The 18,748-nt window shown below is 42.1% G+C and overlaps 2 protein-coding genes across 4 annotated transcripts; both read right to left on the bottom strand.

Annotated features, from left to right (window-relative positions):
• Positions 1–200: 200 nt before the first annotated feature.
• On the bottom strand, positions 201–5,728 carry LOC118311408 (alpha-amylase). Its single transcript, XM_035635258.2, has 9 exons — positions 5,525–5,728; positions 4,372–4,518; positions 3,813–4,010; positions 3,421–3,651; positions 2,079–2,212; positions 1,283–1,505; positions 1,079–1,200; positions 704–829; positions 201–430 (listed from the first exon to the last, which is right to left on the bottom strand). The coding sequence occupies exons 1-9, from the start codon at positions 5,690–5,692 to the stop codon at positions 241–243; spliced, it is 1,539 nt and encodes a 512-aa protein (XP_035491151.1). The 5' UTR covers positions 5,693–5,728; the 3' UTR covers positions 201–240.
• A 1,670-nt stretch (positions 5,729–7,398) lies between these two features.
• On the bottom strand, positions 7,399–17,699 carry LOC118311407 (alpha-amylase). 3 transcript variants are annotated; one of them, XM_035635256.2, is made up of 11 exons: positions 17,563–17,699; positions 15,317–15,640; positions 12,343–12,517; positions 11,721–11,867; positions 11,259–11,456; positions 9,733–9,963; positions 8,973–9,106; positions 8,609–8,831; positions 8,114–8,235; positions 7,860–7,985; positions 7,399–7,631 (listed from the first exon to the last, which is right to left on the bottom strand). In XM_035635256.2, the coding sequence occupies exons 3-11, from the start codon at positions 12,508–12,510 to the stop codon at positions 7,442–7,444; spliced, it is 1,539 nt and encodes a 512-aa protein (XP_035491149.2). In that variant the 5' UTR covers positions 12,511–12,517; positions 15,317–15,640; positions 17,563–17,699; the 3' UTR covers positions 7,399–7,441. The 3 variants fall into 3 exon arrangements, with proteins under 3 accessions (XP_035491149.2, XP_035491150.2, XP_047188209.1); XM_035635257.2 differs by having other exon boundaries at positions 15,317–15,423; positions 17,563–17,600; XM_047332253.1 differs by lacking the exons at positions 15,317–15,640; positions 17,563–17,699 and having other exon boundaries at positions 12,343–12,549.
• Positions 17,700–18,748: the final 1,049 nt, after the last annotated feature.

The following is an 18,748-nucleotide window of genomic DNA, read 5'->3' on the forward strand; positions in this document are numbered from 1 at the left end:
CGGATAACTCTCTACCCACAATATTAATCCAGCACTGCCGCCGAACACAAGGGACAAATGTGGACTTACGGGTTATGTAATGTCTGGAACATCCGTCTTTAGAGATTAAAGATATATATAGCGATATATTTATCAAAGTCTGTGATCATTCCTCATCCTTATATCAATTTCTGAGGCCCCAAAAAAATAGCCCAAATCACTTATTGAAGTTGAAAAATTAGATTTAATGGAGTCATGTGTTTACAACTTGGATTCTGCATGAATAGCAACGAAGGGGTCCTCGTCTCTGTTGCTGATCCTGAAGTGGGCACGGCCATCACCTCCGACGTTGACCTGCTTCCCGGTGCACCTGCCTCCATCCCTCTGGCCGGAAATGACGTCGCAGTAGGTGCCACCGGGCAGGCCAGTGTTCAGGGTCACATCCAGGTCCCTGAGGGGGAACACAAAGTTACGTAGTGTTTTTTTTAATTATTTGAAAATGTATTTTGTATTATTTATTGGAGCTTTTGTGTACACTTACTTACAATTTGTAAATTGAAATTCATCCTAATAGTGCAGTTGCTTTTAACGGCTGATTATTCACGAGGGATGTATATTATATACACAATCTGCTTATAGCTCTTACCAATTGTTTAATACGAATATTCAGAGATTTGGAGACGTGGACGAATTTAGTGTATTGTACCGAGTAAATGATCCCTACCAGTCGTCATTGTTGAAGACGATGAAACCACGATTACCACGGCCGAAGGCAACCTGGTTGCTGTTGTTGTCCCACCAGTTGGAGTGAGGTTGTCCGTTGACCACATTACGGAAGACGACCATGTTCCTGACAAGGAGTTGATTTGAAACGTCAGAGATTCATCTGGATTTTTTTCGTAATGAAAGAAGAAATGATTATTGTCAAATGTCCAATTTTTAGGGTATTTGTATGTCGAAGAATAGAGGAAAAAGAATACAATTTTGGTAATAACTGGTGTAGTGGGATGTGTTATACAACTGCTAATTTTTGCTATTTCATAAAAAAAGATGCACACAAGTTCGTCTTTGTGCTGCCTCCTGCCTCCTGAGGCCTTACGTGATCTGGCGCCATCTGTGCTCACACACCCATCCGTCTCCACAGGTCTGGTCAGGGTTGATGGGAACAGACTTGGTGGATCCATCACTGTGGCTGGGAGGGCCCATCCAGTCATTCTGATCCTACAAGACAAGGATGGATGAATATTCCAAAAACGCATTATACATTGCGTGCTGATGTTGTTCCTACTTGAAGAGACTCTACCTTTCCATTCACAATGTGGCGATTCCAGCGGAAGCTAGACATCACCCTGGTTACCCCGTAAGGGTGGGCCAGCATGTAGCCGACAGCCATCTTGTGGAGCCTGGAGTCCCAGAAGGTAACGATGGAGGCACCACCAGCGCCGTGGCCTCTCTGGTTGTCGTGGTTGTCGACGAAGACGACGGCGTCACCATTGGGCATGAAACCCCAACCCTCTCCCCAGTTCCTGGAGACCCGAGTACACGTATATTAATGAGGAGTTCACTTAGAACATACCTCCCGATTTTGGAAAGCATTTTACACGACGCATTTAATGGACCAGTTCTAGTCATTAATCTTCAAGGAATAATTCTGTCAAACATGTTATCACTATAAACCAAGGAACCAGCCACCATTGATGTCACCCATTGGTCACCCCCTAATGCATACAGTGCTTTATTGTCTATTTCACTCTAAATAAGTTAATTTCAATATTGAAAAAGACTTAATTGAAACTAGAGATTTAGACCGTAAACTCCTCGGGAAAAATGTCATTTTCTTATTTATTATAGAAACTGACTTTATTTTTGCAACCAGTGGAGTCGCCCTCTGTTGGTCATTCCTGAGAATACAGGCTTCAGGCACTTACGCATTGGCTTCACTTTCTCGACCTGGTGACTACATCTATGCTGTTAACCTTAATCCAGCAAATACCTTTTTTTTTTCAATGAATATTTATGCACCCAATGGAATTGTAATTGCGTCATGATTCAATAACGTCGGATAGATAATTTAGGCACATCGGCACAAACACACATACTTGGTGTAACACAGCTTCTCGCCGTTCCATTTTCTGAAGACAGTTCCCAGTTTGGCACCATATTTGAACTCAGTTACTCTTCCCAGATGGAAGTACTCTCTCGATGAGATGGCCTCGCCTCCCAGATCAATAACCTAGAGGGGAAACAGCACATAATTCATGTCATCCATGAATCATTCATGTAAAGTTGCAAGGATTTGTATTAACTGTCCCGTATCAGTGATTTGTGAATCGACAAAAGCTGATACAACAAGTAAAAGTTTTGGTTCTGTAGTAATACGAACCATGTTTGTGCTGTTAAACCTTTATGTATTTTTAGGGAAGATAGAGCACACTATTACGTTTATACTACAGGCAATTTATGTAGTTTACGACCCTAAAGTTGCATTTTATATTATAGCATTTAATCATATGTGCTGCTATGGTGCTTGTCAGCCAATAATGACTTCTTTTATATAAACATCTGCTGCCACGGTGCTTGTGTTTGTGTTCACCATCTTGATTCCTGTGCTTGCTTTCCCACGGCTCTGCTGACGGCTGCTTTGTGTTATCAGTCATAAATATTGGACAAGTGGGCGGTTCGCGCTTCTCCAATCACGTACGGATCACTGCTGGGGGGTTTGTCCAATCGCGCAGTTGAATGCAAACGCTTTTTTTTTTTTTCTGGCAGCAGTTTGTGTCCCCTGACTTCATGTTTTTCCACAAATCGAGTCATATCAGGTCATCCAGCCTTTTGGTTCAATGGTAATTAATGGTTAAGTTTTTCCCCTTCATGCGACAAACTGTATCGTTTCTGAAACAGTGTATTACGACGTGTGCGGCCGTTTTAAAGACCGCAGACCTCAAGCAGTCGTTATGTGGACCTGGTAAGTCCGTCAAGTTTGTGTATTTAAATGGATTTCCTCATATTCCGTAAAAGTAATTCTGTAAATGAATTAGGGGACAAGCCTTTACAGGCCCATTAACCATGCGTTGGTAAAGCCCAAGATGCTCTGAGGCAAAGAAAAAGTATTTGTGTCAAACCCCTGTCGCAGGTGAGCTATTTCAGGAAGCGGTCGATATGGTTCTTTTTACCACCTACAACATATTTCTTCACATGAGTTGGAGGACTTTTTTTTGTAATATTTGTGTGCTGGTTGACATTTGCCTTCTTCGATATTTAATCATTCTTTTGTGAAAATAACTTAAAAAAACAACATTTATTTACTCATGTGGTGGCATAAATTTGTGCTACAATGAAAAATCCCTTCTTTTCTTCCCTCCGTCTGAGATATTCTACTATACCTGTGTGGAAAATTAAGTAAACCCCCCCCCATAAGAAAACAATAAAAAAAAAAACTACCTCCTGGAAGATGAAAGGTCTGGAGCCACCAGAGAACCATCTGGTGTTCAGGTTGTGCAGGCGGCCATAGACGGCCGACAGGTCGCCGGGCCACATGTGCTTGCAGGCATCCACTCTGAATCCAGCCACACCCATGTCAATCAGCTTGTTCAAGAAATCCGCCACCTTGCCCCTGACGTAGTCCTTCTCCAGGGAGAGGTCCAGCAGACTAACCAGACGGCAGTCACGTACCTGGAGAAGTGAAAAAATGCATTGCAATATCTATATGAGTCTCTGAGCGCTGCCAATCAAACTAGTTATCCCACAAGTGCAATGAGGACAAAGCCTCTCATGTGTTGTGTCTCAATGACATTGTTCTGACGGACACAGTTGTTCTGAGTAACAACTGGTACCTGATTGACATCGCCATAGTTCTCAATGTCGCCACTGCCGGTCCTGCACTTGTGGTCGTTGAAGTCCCACTGGGAATAAGGGACACTGGGAAAGTCCCTCTTGCCGGCGTTGAACCAGCTGCCACATGACGAGTGCGTTCCCTCTCCACCACCAGCTCCGCACATGTGGTTGATGACAACGTCCACGTAGATGTTGACCTGTTGGGAAGTTACATTCAATTTCATTCTCGGGATGGAGGAAAAATCTCGACTGGTTCGCTGTAATGCTTTAATGTGGTCCAAGCAGCAGTTACTTCGCTTGTTAGTTCTTTGAGACCGCCTCGTCAATTTGTTAAACTGTTGCTCTTTATGCGGAAAAATATATCTTTTGTTTTTAAAAATGCCCGGTGCCTGTTGTTGTGAAACAGTGCGATAATGATGCAAGTGTCAAACTGTTTGTAATACATCGGGTAACAATTTGTTGTCTTGTACGAGGCTGTAGATTTACGAGGTGCTGCCGAACGCACAGGAGCAATGTTCCTGACGCCGCTCACTAAATGACTGTCGCCGTGTAGTTTACCCCGACGTTGTTGCATCTGGTGATCATGTCTCTCAGCTCGCTCTCGCTGCCAGATCTGGAGCACAGGTCGTAGCCGATTGGCTGGTATCTCTGCCACCAGGGCCTCCAGGGATTCTCCAGCACAATGTGCTCACTTGGCGGGGAGATCTGAGCAACACAGAGGAAAAGCATTTCGGTAATAATCACTTTCAACACAGGAATTGTCTGCTGACAGAAGGTCCTTGATAATTGGGGTTGTTATGAGTTTACTAAACAGTTATAAAAGGGGAACAACAGCAATTTGACACGTCTTCAACTAAAAACGGGGTATGTGCAGTTTGGAAGACATGGGGATTTGGAGGCACACACGGTGTAACAAAAGATTTAATAGAGTTATAGAAAATGTAAGATCCAGTGTTTTTTATTAGCTTGCATCCTAAAATGTCAAAAATATCTCTGTTTATGATGCTTCAGTTTTTCCCTGATCTTTTATAAAGTCCGGACCACTTTGAGTTTGAAGGTATATGCATGTCTTCTCTGTGGTTTTCTTGCTTGGAGCTGATGGTGGTGATGGACACTTCTCAAGAGCTGCATTCCTCTTTACAAGACAAGAGGTTATAACTTGACCTCTGAGCAGACTGCAATATAGACTGTTGAATAAATAGAGGAATCCGTCCGTCTGTTTTTCACTTTTCTCGACCACTGCTTATCCACTCTGCCTCCAACTTGGCGGGTATATTGCTCAGGACCTAAGGAAGTTTTTTGGATGAGCGATTCTCACAAAAAGCTACAAAGATCACTTTTCTACATGTTTCTTGATGCAAAGAAAAAAAACAACCATGTATGAACATCATAATGTCACTGATTTGAAATTAGAGAATATTGTGAATTTGTAAATCGAACCCATTGCTCCTATTTTGTAACAACTCTATGAGGCTTCTTACGACCTTCTTCATACATGGAAAACAGCCATTTTCCAAGCAGGACTCCACTTTAATGTCCTCGTTTCTAAGCCAGTCGTAGCAACGGTCGTGCAAACTGCCAAGTGCCTCATCTACATGCAGCTTGATAACTGATTATTGATTAATGCAAAATAGGAAAAAAAAGAAGAAGGGATTATCCTTCCACCCGAGGAAGCAGAATATGCCACAAACCTGTGTTCAGCCGTACATACCTGAACTCCACCAAAGCCATTGGGACCCAAGAAGCGCTCGCACTCTGCAGCGATGTCGGCCCAGCGCCACTCAAACAGGTGGACGATGGCCGTCCTCCCGTGCTGGGTGTGCGGGTCGTGCTGGGCGAGGCCGAGCCCGAACAGGGCCACCAGGACGAACCACTTCATGCTTTCCCTGGATCAGACAGAAATCCACTTTGCCTGTGGCGTCACTTTCAGCATTTATACCCATTTCTTTTATCTCTTGGACCAATGAGAGGCTGTCTAATATCAGCATGGATGTTAAGCAGGTGCGTCTTTATCAAGGTTTCCTATCTTGTTTTTTCAAACGAGCGGGAGAAAAAAATAGCTCCAAGGCACAGGAACTGAGGTGCACATCATGTCTTTCCACAAAAGTAAGGTAAGAAAAAAAAATGCCAAAGACCCAGAAGAGTCCTGCGCCTCTTCTGAAATATCAGTGACATTTCTTGGCACTTCGTTTTATCCTCTGAACAGGTTAAAACAAACTGGAACCTAGTTCAAAAGAATCCGAGTAGCAGTGAGATGAACTTCAGGTACACGCAGCAACGACACAAAAACATTGTTTCCTGCCTAAACAATGAAAGAATGCCATATTTAGACAATCGTCCGGTTTTATTTTGCGCTAATTAAAATATGAAGAACCCAAACCCTAACTCTGACATATCAGAACCCGACAATTTCCCTTTATCTTGTTTAATTATTTGCTCACTCGGTTCAATCGCCAGGTGATGTAACCACAGGCAGATTAAAGTTAGACCGAGTTCCAAAACTTGGACTTGGGACAAAAATCGATTTTGGGAAAAGTAAATAAAAAAGCTTAGGCAGGTAAGCGTTGTCTTTTTAAAATTTCAAGTGTGTGTTTCTTGGAGAGAACAGCATGGCTGTGAGTCAGCAACATTTACTCTTCCACATGTCTGAAGTTTATACACAATGTGACATAAATGTTAATGTAATGGAGAGACTGTCCTCTACATGAATTTGGCCATTAGCCCTCTATGAGGAATTATAATAATAATATAATTCCTATAAATAATAGTAATAATGAGATCTTGTAGCCGTTGTTTCCAGCTGGAAAAATAGCAGAGTCGTTTTGGATTCATCCAGAATCTGTGCCTTTTTCTATGGAAAATTAGAAGTGTTGCTCAGTTTTCTTGCAAAGTTATTAAAATCTTTTTTGTGATACTATTTTCATTATTATTAATATTATGATATTATCTAATAAGTTAATTAGTATCAGTCAGATGAGTACTTTTTGTAACTTGAGGTTTTGAGATCTGTCGTAGAATTTTGTAACAAATATGTATTTTAATATCCCTGATAGTGTCCATGTGTATTATGCATGACTAAAGTTACGTCTCACAGATGGTTGACCTGAGAGGTTTGAAGGCCTCAGCAGCATGGTTTATGTTTTTGTTAGGAGTTTCCAACATGTCCCTGGCACTGGGATACATTTGTGCCTTGAAACAGTCGCCATTCTCAAGAAGATAATAATAATTATTACATGACTTCTATCTTCAAATCGACTTTAATCAGAGGAATTATTTTTTAGTAGTTGGTAATCTAAGCTTCTCTGTTCTTTGTTTTGATAACAGCAGAGCGTGTGTTAACTTACTGTAATTCTGACTGCACCATACATTTTTTTTTTAGAGGTAAAGGTATCAGTCGGGTCATTATTAGAGTTTAGCATGCTGTAACTCTATTTCACCCGCTTTGTCCTCAGTGTTAAATGTCTCCGACGGCCGATTAACCTTCATTATCTCGAGGAACATGGCAGCAGAGCAGCCATCACTGTTTAAATGGTACTCAAGTGTGAGGCTTATTTAAACAGATGGTGGTCAAACAGTAAGATTGCGTAGGTCTTCAAAAATAAAATTTATTTCACGTTGCATGGGATGTTTACAACTTGGATTCAGCGTGAATAGCAACGAAGGGGTCATCGTCTCTGTTGCTGATCCTGAAGTGTGCACGGCCATCACCTCCAACGTTGATCTGCTTCCCGGTGCACCTGCCTCCATCCTTATGGCCGGAAATGATGTCACAGTAGGTGCCACCGGGCATGCCAGTGTTCAGGGTCACATCCAGGTCCCTGAGGGGGAAGACATAAAAGATATAGTTGTTTTTTGAAAACCTATAGAAGGATCTTACCATGTTATCTCTGCTGTATTTACAGAGTTTAGTAAGTGCACAAACAGTCTCTTAGATGCTGACTGACTTAATTCTGCATCTGGTCCTTCACATATGTTTTATCTTGCTAGTGCTTCATTTAAGCGAGACACATTCTTATCGTCAGTACCAGAGAGCACAAAGTCATTACCAGTCGTCATTGTTGAAGACGATGAAACCACGATTACCACGTCCGAAGGCAACCTGGTTGCTCTTGTTGTCCCACCAGTTGGAATGAGGCTGTCCGTTGACCACATTACGGAACTTGACCATGTTCCTTGGGTGGAAATGCAGAAATAAGTTATTATATGTAATGTATAGACAGTCGTTTTCACATACATGTGCCCAAGCAGAGGTGAACAATACACTGCCTGCGTGCTAGTCTCCTGCTTCCTTAGGACTCACTTGATCTGACGCCATCTGTGCTCACAAACCCATCCGTCTCCACACGTCTGGTCAGGGTTGATGGGAACAGACTTGGTGGATCCATCACCATGGCTGGGAGGGCCCATCCAGTCATTCTGATCCTTCAAGACAATGATGGATAAGTGGAGTTAGCAAAAACAATTGTTCCAAATACAGCAAGCACTGTACGTTGCATTTTCTCATTATTCCTTGGTGGTGATGGTCCTTTGCTAAGCTTCAGCTATCATTGCGCTGACAAGACAACAGCGTATAATACCTTGTAATCCTAACCTTAACCTTATACTTCTTCAATAGAAATCCGCCAGCCAGCTGAGGCCGGGGATAGCTGGATAGCATTCTAGCTTCAGTCGAGTTCACATTGGTGTTGCTTTCCACTGTTGGAGACTACTCCTTTCAACAGTTCTTCTAGATTGGTATGTAAACAGCTTTTGGCTATGTGTTAATAACAGAACTTATGAATGTACGGTACTGTACCTTTCCATTCACAATGTGGCGATTCCAGCGGAAGCTAGACATCACCCTGGTTACTCCGTAAGGGTGGGCCAGCATGTAGGCAACAGCCATCTTGTGGAGCTTGGGGTCCCAGAAGGTAACGATGGAGGCACCACCAGCGCCGTGGCCTCTCTGGTTGTCGTGGTTGTCGACAAAGACGAAAGCATTGCCATTGGGCATGAAACCCCAACCCTCTCCCCAGTTCCTGGAGACAAGAATACACGTATATTAAGTGCACATCAAAACACCCAAGTTTGGACAAATTATAACCTGCTCGTTCATTTTATGAATAATTCTGTTAGAAGAAACCGATATGAGTCAGGCACACCAGCACAAACACACGTACTTTGTGTAAGACAGCTTCTCGCCGTTCCATTTTCTGAAGATATTTCCCAGTCTGGCACCATATTTGAACTCGGTTACCCTTCCCAGATGGAAGTACTCTCTAGATGTGATGGGCTCACCTCCCAGATCAATAACCTAGGGGGAAAACAGCACATAATTCATATCATCCATGCTATGTTAAGTAGGAATGGGTTTGAATAAACTGTGCCAAATCTGTGATTTGTGAATTGAGAAAATGATACAACAAACAAGCTCCAGCGATCCAGCATTAACATGAACCACATTTCTATTGTCAAACATCCACGTTTTTAGTGTAAAGAATGTACTATTATTTATTTTTCATTATCACAGGCTGCTTTTGCAGCTTTCTTTAACTGATTTTTTGAGTTGAGCAAATTTAGCTTCACCCTTTTATATCATAGCATGAGTACAGCTGCTGTACGTGCAGCTATGCAGTCGCCTGAACGTGTAACATCAACACAATCGTCATAGAAAGTTGAGGAAAAGGTTGTTGCTTATTTTCCCACAGCACGGTGGATTGTTGATTTATCAATCATATATAATTTATTTACTCGTGTGGTTGGTTAGTACCACATAGTTTACAGATTATTTGTTTTGCTGGCATAAATTTGTGATAATATGTGTTGTGGCCACGATGAAAATCCCTTCTTTTTGTCCCCTCTGTCTGAGATATTCTACTATCCCTGTGTGGAAAATTAATACTTTTTTTATAAAAACAATAAAAAAAAATAAAAAACTACCTCCTGGAAGATGAAAGGTCTGGAGCCACCAGAGAACCATCTGGTGTTCAGGTTGTGCAGGCGGCCATAGACGGCCGACAGGTCGCCGGGCCACATGTGCTTGCAGGCATCCACTCTGAATCCAGCCACACCCATGTCAATCAGCTTGTTCATGAAGCCCGCCACCTTGCCCCTGACGTAGTCCTTCTCCAGGGCGAGGTCCAGCAGACCAACCAGACGGCAGTCACGTACCTGGAGTGGTAAACAGCCATTTCACATCACAATTCATAGCGTTTTATACGATTTACATCACTTCAACACATAAACGATCTATCCAATGCACATATTTATGTGTAAGTTTTTAATAATAGCATAATTGGTGTCATGCTAATTGGCCGTGCCACTCAAAGGTTAGAACTACCCAGAAGGTAAATTGGCTGACCGAGTTTATCATCTGATTTTAAGCTAATCGCCTATAAGTCGTGTGTTTATAGATGTTTAAGCTATTTTATTACCAGTGTCGCCATTGTGTAGTTTGTCCACCAGAGACTGCTGTGACTCCACTGTTGGCAACGTACTAGTAACTCACTATGGTAACACATCACATCACAGCTCAGCTGAGCGTTGCAGAGCAGAATGGCGTCTGCGTTTGTGGTGCGTATTCTTGACGTTTATTTTCTTGTGCAGCACATTCCCCGGACGACAATAAATCACGCCGCCTCATTTCTGCTCTTGTTTGACTTGCACCTAAGTCCGAATGATATCTCTGCCTGCTCTGGCAGCAGTCACGTCAGCTGGGCCTGGTTTTGCTGCAGCAGCCACTATAATCCTCTGGTAGTGGAAAACCACTCAACAGCATTTGTTGAGGGTTTTTTTGCCACAGCCCGTTGCAAAACTTGATTTTGTGTTTATATTGTGGAACTGTCAATAAGACAGTTGTAGCAAGTGAATGAACAATGGCACTGTTTACTCCCTGATCAATATAGCACTGACAGCTGCTATAAAACATGCTTAGTTTACCTGTTGCTAAACTGGTTAGCCACAAAGCCTGCAGCTTTTCAATGGAAGAAAGCTAACGAGCTCTTCGCATGTACATTCTGTTCATAATGGTAGCTATGATTTGCATGTCATTACAGTTGGTCAATGCATTGGAAATATCCAATTTTCACTAAGGATGTTACAGTGCTTATAACATTTCAAAACAGCAGTCATATTTAAAATTATAACTAGACCAATGAGGACCCTCCCCCCTTACTTAATGTTAATGATCCTTGATTAAAATAGATTTATATAGATATCATCATCAGACATTTAGAAACCCTTAAAAATTGAAATCAGCATGAGCGTTTAAACTCCTGTATCGGTCGAGCACTGGTTCAGATTTGTACTGTACTACTACATCAGTGAGACATAATCATCAAGAGTATATGAAACATGTAAGAATTAACGGATTGAAAAAATCCGTTAAATCCGTAAATTCTAGTTAACGAAGTTATAACGGTGGAAATTCTCCTGATCCTTCAGGTTTTCTGAGTGACATCCATTACCTGATTGGCATCACCATAGTTCTCAATGTTGCCACTGCCGGTCCTGCATTTGTGGTCATTGAAGTCCGAGTGGCTAAAGGGGATACTGGGGAAGTCCTTTCTGCCGGCGCTGAACCAGCTTCCACACGAGGAGTGGGTTCCCTCTCCACCACCAGCTCCACACATGTGGTTGATGACAGCGTCCACGTAGATGTTGACCTGTGAGTAGATGCGAGTACAACACAAACGCTCAACACCCTCCTTTCTATTCCTTGTCATTTTCACTCCTCTGCTCACTTATTACGGTCAACCTCGGGTTGTGAAGAATGTGTCAGGGCAGCACTGCTCACTAATGGTTCTCTGCAACGCCAGGGGGTCCGGTAACTCAAACAAATGACTCTCCAGAGAAAAGCAGCAGCCACAGTAAATGCCTCGAGAACGCGACTGACAGTACCTCATTAATTCATATCAACTATTGTTTACCCCAACGTTGTTGCATCTGGTGATCATGTCTCTGAGCTCATTCTCGCTGCCAGATCTGGAGCACAGGTTGTAGCCGACTGGCTGGTATCTCTGCCACCAGGGCCTCAAGGGATTGTTCAGCACAATGTGCTCATTTGGAGGGGAGATCTGGGCAACACAGAGAAAACACATTAAAATGATTACCAATTTCAAAACAGGAGCAGTCGTTAAACAGAGGAATCATAGCTAAATAGTGTCAAAGTGGGTGTACTATGCAGTTATTAAAGGGGGACGCCAGCGATTCTATACATTACGTTCAGTTAATCATCATGAGGAGTATTACTCAGCCTGTGAAAATAGATGCTGTGGAACTGAAACCTCCTTATGAAGGGAAAGCTGGAATCACCTGTTATCTGGTGCTATTTTACTCCTCTGCTCCTTTTAATTACATCTTAGAATAAAGTCATCCAATGCCGGCAGGCAAATACTCTGGGATTTTCAGTTTAAATGATGTCTATATATTGTGCGTCGTCAACATGCAGCTTGACACCTTGCTTTAAAATGGGAAAAGATTGGTATATGCTCCTTCTTCTAAGTCATTTAAGCCTAGAAGCTATACCCACCTGTGTTCAGCCATACATACCTGAACTCCACCAAAGCCATTGGGACCCAAGAAGCGCTCACACTCTGCAGCGATGTCGGCCCAGCGCCACTCAAACAGGTGGACGATGGCCGTCCTCCCATGCTTGGTGTGCGGGTTGTGCTGGGCGAGGCCGAGCCCGAACAGGGCCACCAGGATGAACCACTTCATGCTTTCCCTGGATGAAAGAGAATACCACGCTCTCACTGCTGCATTACCATTAGCATTTATACACATCTTCTCTCTCTGCTGGACCAATGAGATGCTGGCAAACATCACCTTGGAGGTTAAACAGGTGCTTCGTTCTCATGGCTTTCAAAACATAGCAGAAAGAAAAATAGCATCAAGACAAATTCATAAATTGAGAAACGTGAGGTGTGCATTATGTATTTGCCCTGATATGAATTAAGGTGAAGTGAACTATGATGTCATTAAAAATGTATCTTAACGTGCATAACTACTCAGAACATGACATTTATTCTGCTTTAGTTGGCTATTTGTTTGTTCAGTTCAATAACAAGATGATGCTGCGATCGGCTGCTTAAACCTACCCTTTATGTTACGTTACATTCATCAAGTTACTTTCCTTGCCCTGAAATATTGAATAACTTGAGTTATTCGTGTGCTATTTTGATCCTGAATTTTGAATTTTTTTAATGAAAATTTGAAGTATACCTTTGAAATACTTAATAGTTGAATAAATATATCACTTATTGAAAACATTTCAAAAGATGATTATCTTTATTCAAGCTGTGGACAAAAGTGTGCCAGTATTCTTGATAACAAATTGAGTTTTCACGTTTGTCAGATCTTGCATCCAATTGAGCCTTTAATATTACATTACCATAGCAGTGGTTTGTTTTACGTAACCGATGTTATCAAAGCTAAACCAAAAAAACAACAAAAAAACCCCAGAAATGTTGGAGGGGCAGCAACTACTGAACATGTGTTGTATAACTTGACTGTGTTGTTATCCACTTTGCATCAAGGGAAGCCAATACTGATAAGCTACACTCGAGTGAGAAGGGTCAGAGGTCAAAAGGTTATGTAAAAAAAGGTAAGCGAGCCAGTCCTGACAAAACACGAGAATTTTCCCATGGGGGGCTTCAATCTGACCCTCCGCTTGGTTACTGTATGTGGGTGAAGGGTTGTGCTGTGAGTGTGTCAGCTGGTTAATTCTGCAAATGACTTCAATCACTTTCCATAACTAGTTTCTGTGCAGACAAAGGGATTTTTTTTATTCAAACAGTCTAACGGTCGGAAATCTGCGGATCAAATTAAAGGAAATATACACAGGTCTGATTACATAATTCCACAATGTGCCAATAGATTACCCGAATATTTGTCATTTATCTCATTCTGTTATGCAGGAATGTGCATTGGAATTAGCTATTCATTTATCATAGAAATTGGGAGGAAACAACATCTTCTGAATTGTCGATTGCAATAGATTATAGCCCACATTCAACTAGATTATTTCAGCAGCAAAATCACATTGTTCTGTTTGTTTATCTCAGTCATTTCCACATAAATCTCATACAAAACACATTCAGCAATAACGTAACAGAAAATAGATAGCGGGAAAATCAAATGCATGCGTGTGGACCAAAAAGGTGTAGCAGTAGCTTATTATGCCACCTTTTGTACACAGAATTAATAACATCAACAACTACATAAATTAGTTCTGAGATATTTTAATGATTATTATTTATTTTAATAACACTTTAAGTGATTAAACTTAATAAAAATTTGATGTGTGTTTGTTTTGAACGTGTTGCCCAATACCTCCACACGAAAGGTAACACGTGGGACAATGAGGGAACAATACACTATATGTCATATGGGTTCATAACCCACAGCTAATGACATCAAAATGTATGTACTTGTGACACCAGGGCTGCTTTTAATAACAAAGGGCAGTAAAGTGCCACACTTGACTCTCGTTCTGAGCGTGTTGAAGCTTTCGGCCTCGTGTATATTCCTCGTCACGCCACATCCCACCTGCTTCCCGTCTGCCCCAGCGCCGGCCCCCTCCCGTCCCCCCTGGCGAGAGTGTGTCAAACGGACATCTGACCTGCCTCAGCGGGTCTCGTTCCGGGTCACTCATCCCAGCGAGACTGTGGGCAAGTGAAGTGGCTCCGGGCCACATTTGTGGTGGAAACACTCACTAATAATACATCACAGTGCAGACACTCAGTGTTGACACATAAGGACTAAAAGGACAAGGATCTAATTTTACAGTGCAAGGTTTTGTTCCCAGGTTGTGATCGGATTGTTTTCACAGTAGCAGTAAGTGTCTAGACAGGGAGAAGTTTTCCTTCGCAAATATTTATCTGGACAAATAAACACAGCTGGGTTCATTATGAAGTCCGATTGTGTAATTTAAATATGATGTAATGCAATATGAGAAGGTTTGGTGGAATGCGAGTCCGATTTTCTGTAGAAGCTATGATCATTTAAGAGCATTATCTTTCCATCAAATGACTCAACAAAACCCTTCAATATTCTCAAATTATTAAAATGGATGTTCATGTAGAATGTAATGAAGTTAGTCTGAATGTTGTCTAAAAACACGGTAGGTAAGTCAGTTGTTGACATGAATTATTTAATCTGATTTCTCAAATACTATCTTGCAAATACAAAAGTCGAAAGATTTTCTTAAGAAAATTGTTTGCGCTTGGACTTTAATTGTATTCTCACCAAAAAGTAACTTTTATTGTGATTTTCACTATTGAACGTCAAGTTGGATACATCTATTTTTTTTTTTGCTCTCTATGGTTAATATACTTAAACAGAGTATCATTAAGGCCTCTTTCGGATCACTGGCAGGAGCTTTTCACACCTAAGATGCAGCGACCTCCGTGGGAAGAGATGTCAGGGGGAGAGTTGAGGCTCCAACTCGCTCATTTTTTCCCATGGGCCCCAAAAATTCCAGTCACACCAAAGTCCTTTCCTGTATGGACAACACAGGACATACCTCCGGAGGCGATGAAGGGTTCGGGGGCACAAAGCTTTCTTTCACAGCCCGAGCTGAGGGACCAGGTGAAGGCAGAGAAGCCGGTCATTTGATTCCCGCCCCTGGTTCTGTCATGGGAAAGTGGACGAGTCATAATGGAGGGTGGTAGGTCGGAAGGTTTCCGCCTGGCGACGGGGGGAAAGAGAAAGTGAGGAGGAAGGAGAGAGGAAAGATGAAAGGAAGAGGGGAAGGAATGGGGTTAGCAGGTTAAGAGAGAAAGGGAAGAGGAGAGAAAAGAATGCGCGGGGTTGGTTGGGGAGTAGTGACGTGACAAAGGGGTCGCTGCTGTAGGACAAATCAGAAGAAACACAGAGGGAGTGGGGGAAAAGGGAAGAGTCAAAACCATTAAGTATGTAAATTGTTTTGCAGATACAAAGAAATCAAGCATAATTTCAACACAACGGGCAAATCATTATAAAAAAAAATCCCCACTACGCCGGGTGAAGAAGTGTCAAATGAAATCCACATTGACAGTCTGGTAATAATCTGATGTGAAAAAGCATTGTCGCGTCACCGGGCACTGCGGAAATTTACGGCCCTTAACTGTGCATGGCTTTTTAATGATCCAAGTAATGCCATCAAGTGCACGAACAAGAGTTTCTTGTTGCGGCAGGAGGTGTGTCACCACAAATTTTCAGCAAATAAATCGCTTTTTAGGAACTTTTTCAGGTTTCCTCAACTGTAACGGGGCCATACCAGGGAGCAACAACAGCAAAAAAAAAGTCCTATAAAGTGAAATCCACAGGCTCTTCCAATGGAAAGTTTCAGCCCAGTGTCCTCCTTTTTTTCTTTTTTAGTTTGCCGTGATGATATGTTGTGCAGATGTTTGGAAAAGCTTTCCATCTCACTGCAAAGAATAACAGCGGCAGCGGAAGTCCCCCAGGAGAGGTTCACGCTCCGAAACGTACTCACACACACACACACACACACACACACACACACACACACACACACACACACACACACACACACACACACACACACACACACCTTAAAGGTTTAATCACTGAATCAGACTCTCCATCTCATACACACATGCCCCTCATCCATTCTGAGTAGACACTTTTCTTTTTTCTTTACATACTTGTTGGGACATATGCTTCTCACATTTAGATATCAAAGGGACATTTGTCGACCGTAATCCTTTCCACATACATTGCTGTGTCGTTCAAACTATTCATGTTAGTGAGCCTTAAATCTTTTGTCAGGACAATACAGTAGTCTGGAATAATAAAAGCACAATTATTTTACCAAATGATTAATCCTTTAACATATTTTTTTTCAATTAACTGATTGCTGGTTTGGTCTTGACCTCGGGCCACTTTCACAAAGATTTTTGGCCAAGCATGAAAAAAGTGCAGTCCCCTGGTCAGCCAGGTGGGGGTGCCAACACAGTGTCAGGCCAAAAACCAAAAAAATAGAAATACTTTAACCAGGCTCAACTTTTGCTGGAGTGATGCGACATCATGTTACATACACTGCTATAAGTTGAACATGCACAACGTGACATTGCTGACATGATGATGTTGACTTGACCTGCTCCATAGGAATATATATATATATATATATATATATATATATACAAATACATATACCACGCAGCATATTCACAGAACGGTTAGAAACTGGGCTGCGCCTCAACATCAACCATTCACACAAAATATGAAACACAATTAAAGCAACTAAATCAGCACGTGGCATAAACACGAAAATTGAGTTCACTGATTCAAAATTGTGTGTTTATCATAACTCTCCAACTGTCATCGAATATGCAGACGAAGAAGACAAAAGGAAAAAAAAATGTTGATTTCAAAAAGTGACGTGTAAAAATTAGATTTGGAATCACATCATGCTACATGCTAACATGAAGCTATGAAGCCACACGACATCTGCACAGGACGGGGAGACGCTCGGCTACACGCCATTGTCAGCCCCTTTGCACCTCCACGAAACACAATTAAAACACCGAGCATCTTAGTCAGCATATGCATAAACACACAACTTCACATGATAATATATCGCCGACGTCAGACTCGATAGCTGCTGCCACCAACATGCTAACAACACAGGCTACACATCATGCTAACGCCCGGCCTCTGCAGATTCCGACGCTTTCCTTCCTCTATAACTCTCAGACAATCACTCGGCCCACCAGCAGCTGACCAATGTTCCTATCGACACTGCGACACACATGAATTATGTCTTACCGTCGAAGCATTTGCAGGAAAAGTGTGTTTTTTGATCCATGAATCCGATTCCGTTAGCGAGCACAAAGGCCGCCGGTCGTATCAAGATATTACTCCGCCCGGTTCGCACCACTTCGACTACACAGGCGGAAGTCGCGTGTCAAATGGTGTCGCGGAAAAAGCGCGTCACGGTGGGTTCGCCCCCTCGCAGATAGCGAACGGTGTCCGTGGGAGGGATTTCGATGCTGTCCGTCGATTCTACTGGCTCCAACGGTTCTACAGACGTGTCAATCATCCGGCTTGACCAATGCGCTGCGACATTTCGTGGCACTGCAAAGATCATTTATGGAGAGACAGACGCTCACCCGAATTCATTAAATAAGTTCTATTAGATGTAATACACACTTTTAATTTCTGAAAGAGGCACTCGCCTTTATTTTCTTAGAACCAAAATAATAATAAAATACATAGTAATAAATAAAGTAATTAAAAAAACTAAATCAACAGAGACTGAGATACACTGATTTTGTTTTAACCCTTAGTATGTGCCAAGTGTTAAAACTAGTGGGGGTGTCCTTTTACATTTTCTATAATTAAAACAGTTGTATGTTTTTGTTAGACACTCCCTGCCTGACACGCTCACATGTCTTCACCTCCAGTTTGTACCAAAGACTCTTCTGTTATAAACTATTCGCCAAAGCACGGGTAAACCACTGATGACATCATATCATCACTGATAAAAACAGTCAACAGGACAAGAAATAGCAATCTTCAAAATGTTAAGACATGCTGTACACTACACGCCCTCAAGTGAGTTTCAGGGAGTATAGAAGTTAATAGAAAGAATGCCGTTGAGCCGCTTGGGACTGGAAAGTTCACCATAAAATTACAGATGGAGTCAATTTTATGATCCTCTTTCACAGTAGTCAGCGGGAAATGAGAGCTTTGCTTTCATGGTCATAAGCTGAGAAACAGTTTTTACTGTGAGGGAAAATTCCCGAGCTCCCCTGTATGCGGACTGCTCCTGAAAAGTTTGAAGCTTCTCCTCCTTTAGACGTTTGTTCGTCTTTACTCTTTACAATAACATGCCATCGAAGGGGCTTTCAGCTGTGTCATCTGCAACTGATATATCGAAAGAAACGCAATAGCTGGGGTAATAAGTTAAGAGGAAACTATGCTATGCACTTTATGGAGTATTTTCATAACA

This window comes from Scophthalmus maximus, chromosome 5 (genome assembly GCF_022379125.1).
Source record: "Scophthalmus maximus strain ysfricsl-2021 chromosome 5, ASM2237912v1, whole genome shotgun sequence".
Classification (NCBI taxonomy): Eukaryota; Metazoa; Chordata; class Actinopteri; order Pleuronectiformes; family Scophthalmidae; genus Scophthalmus; species Scophthalmus maximus.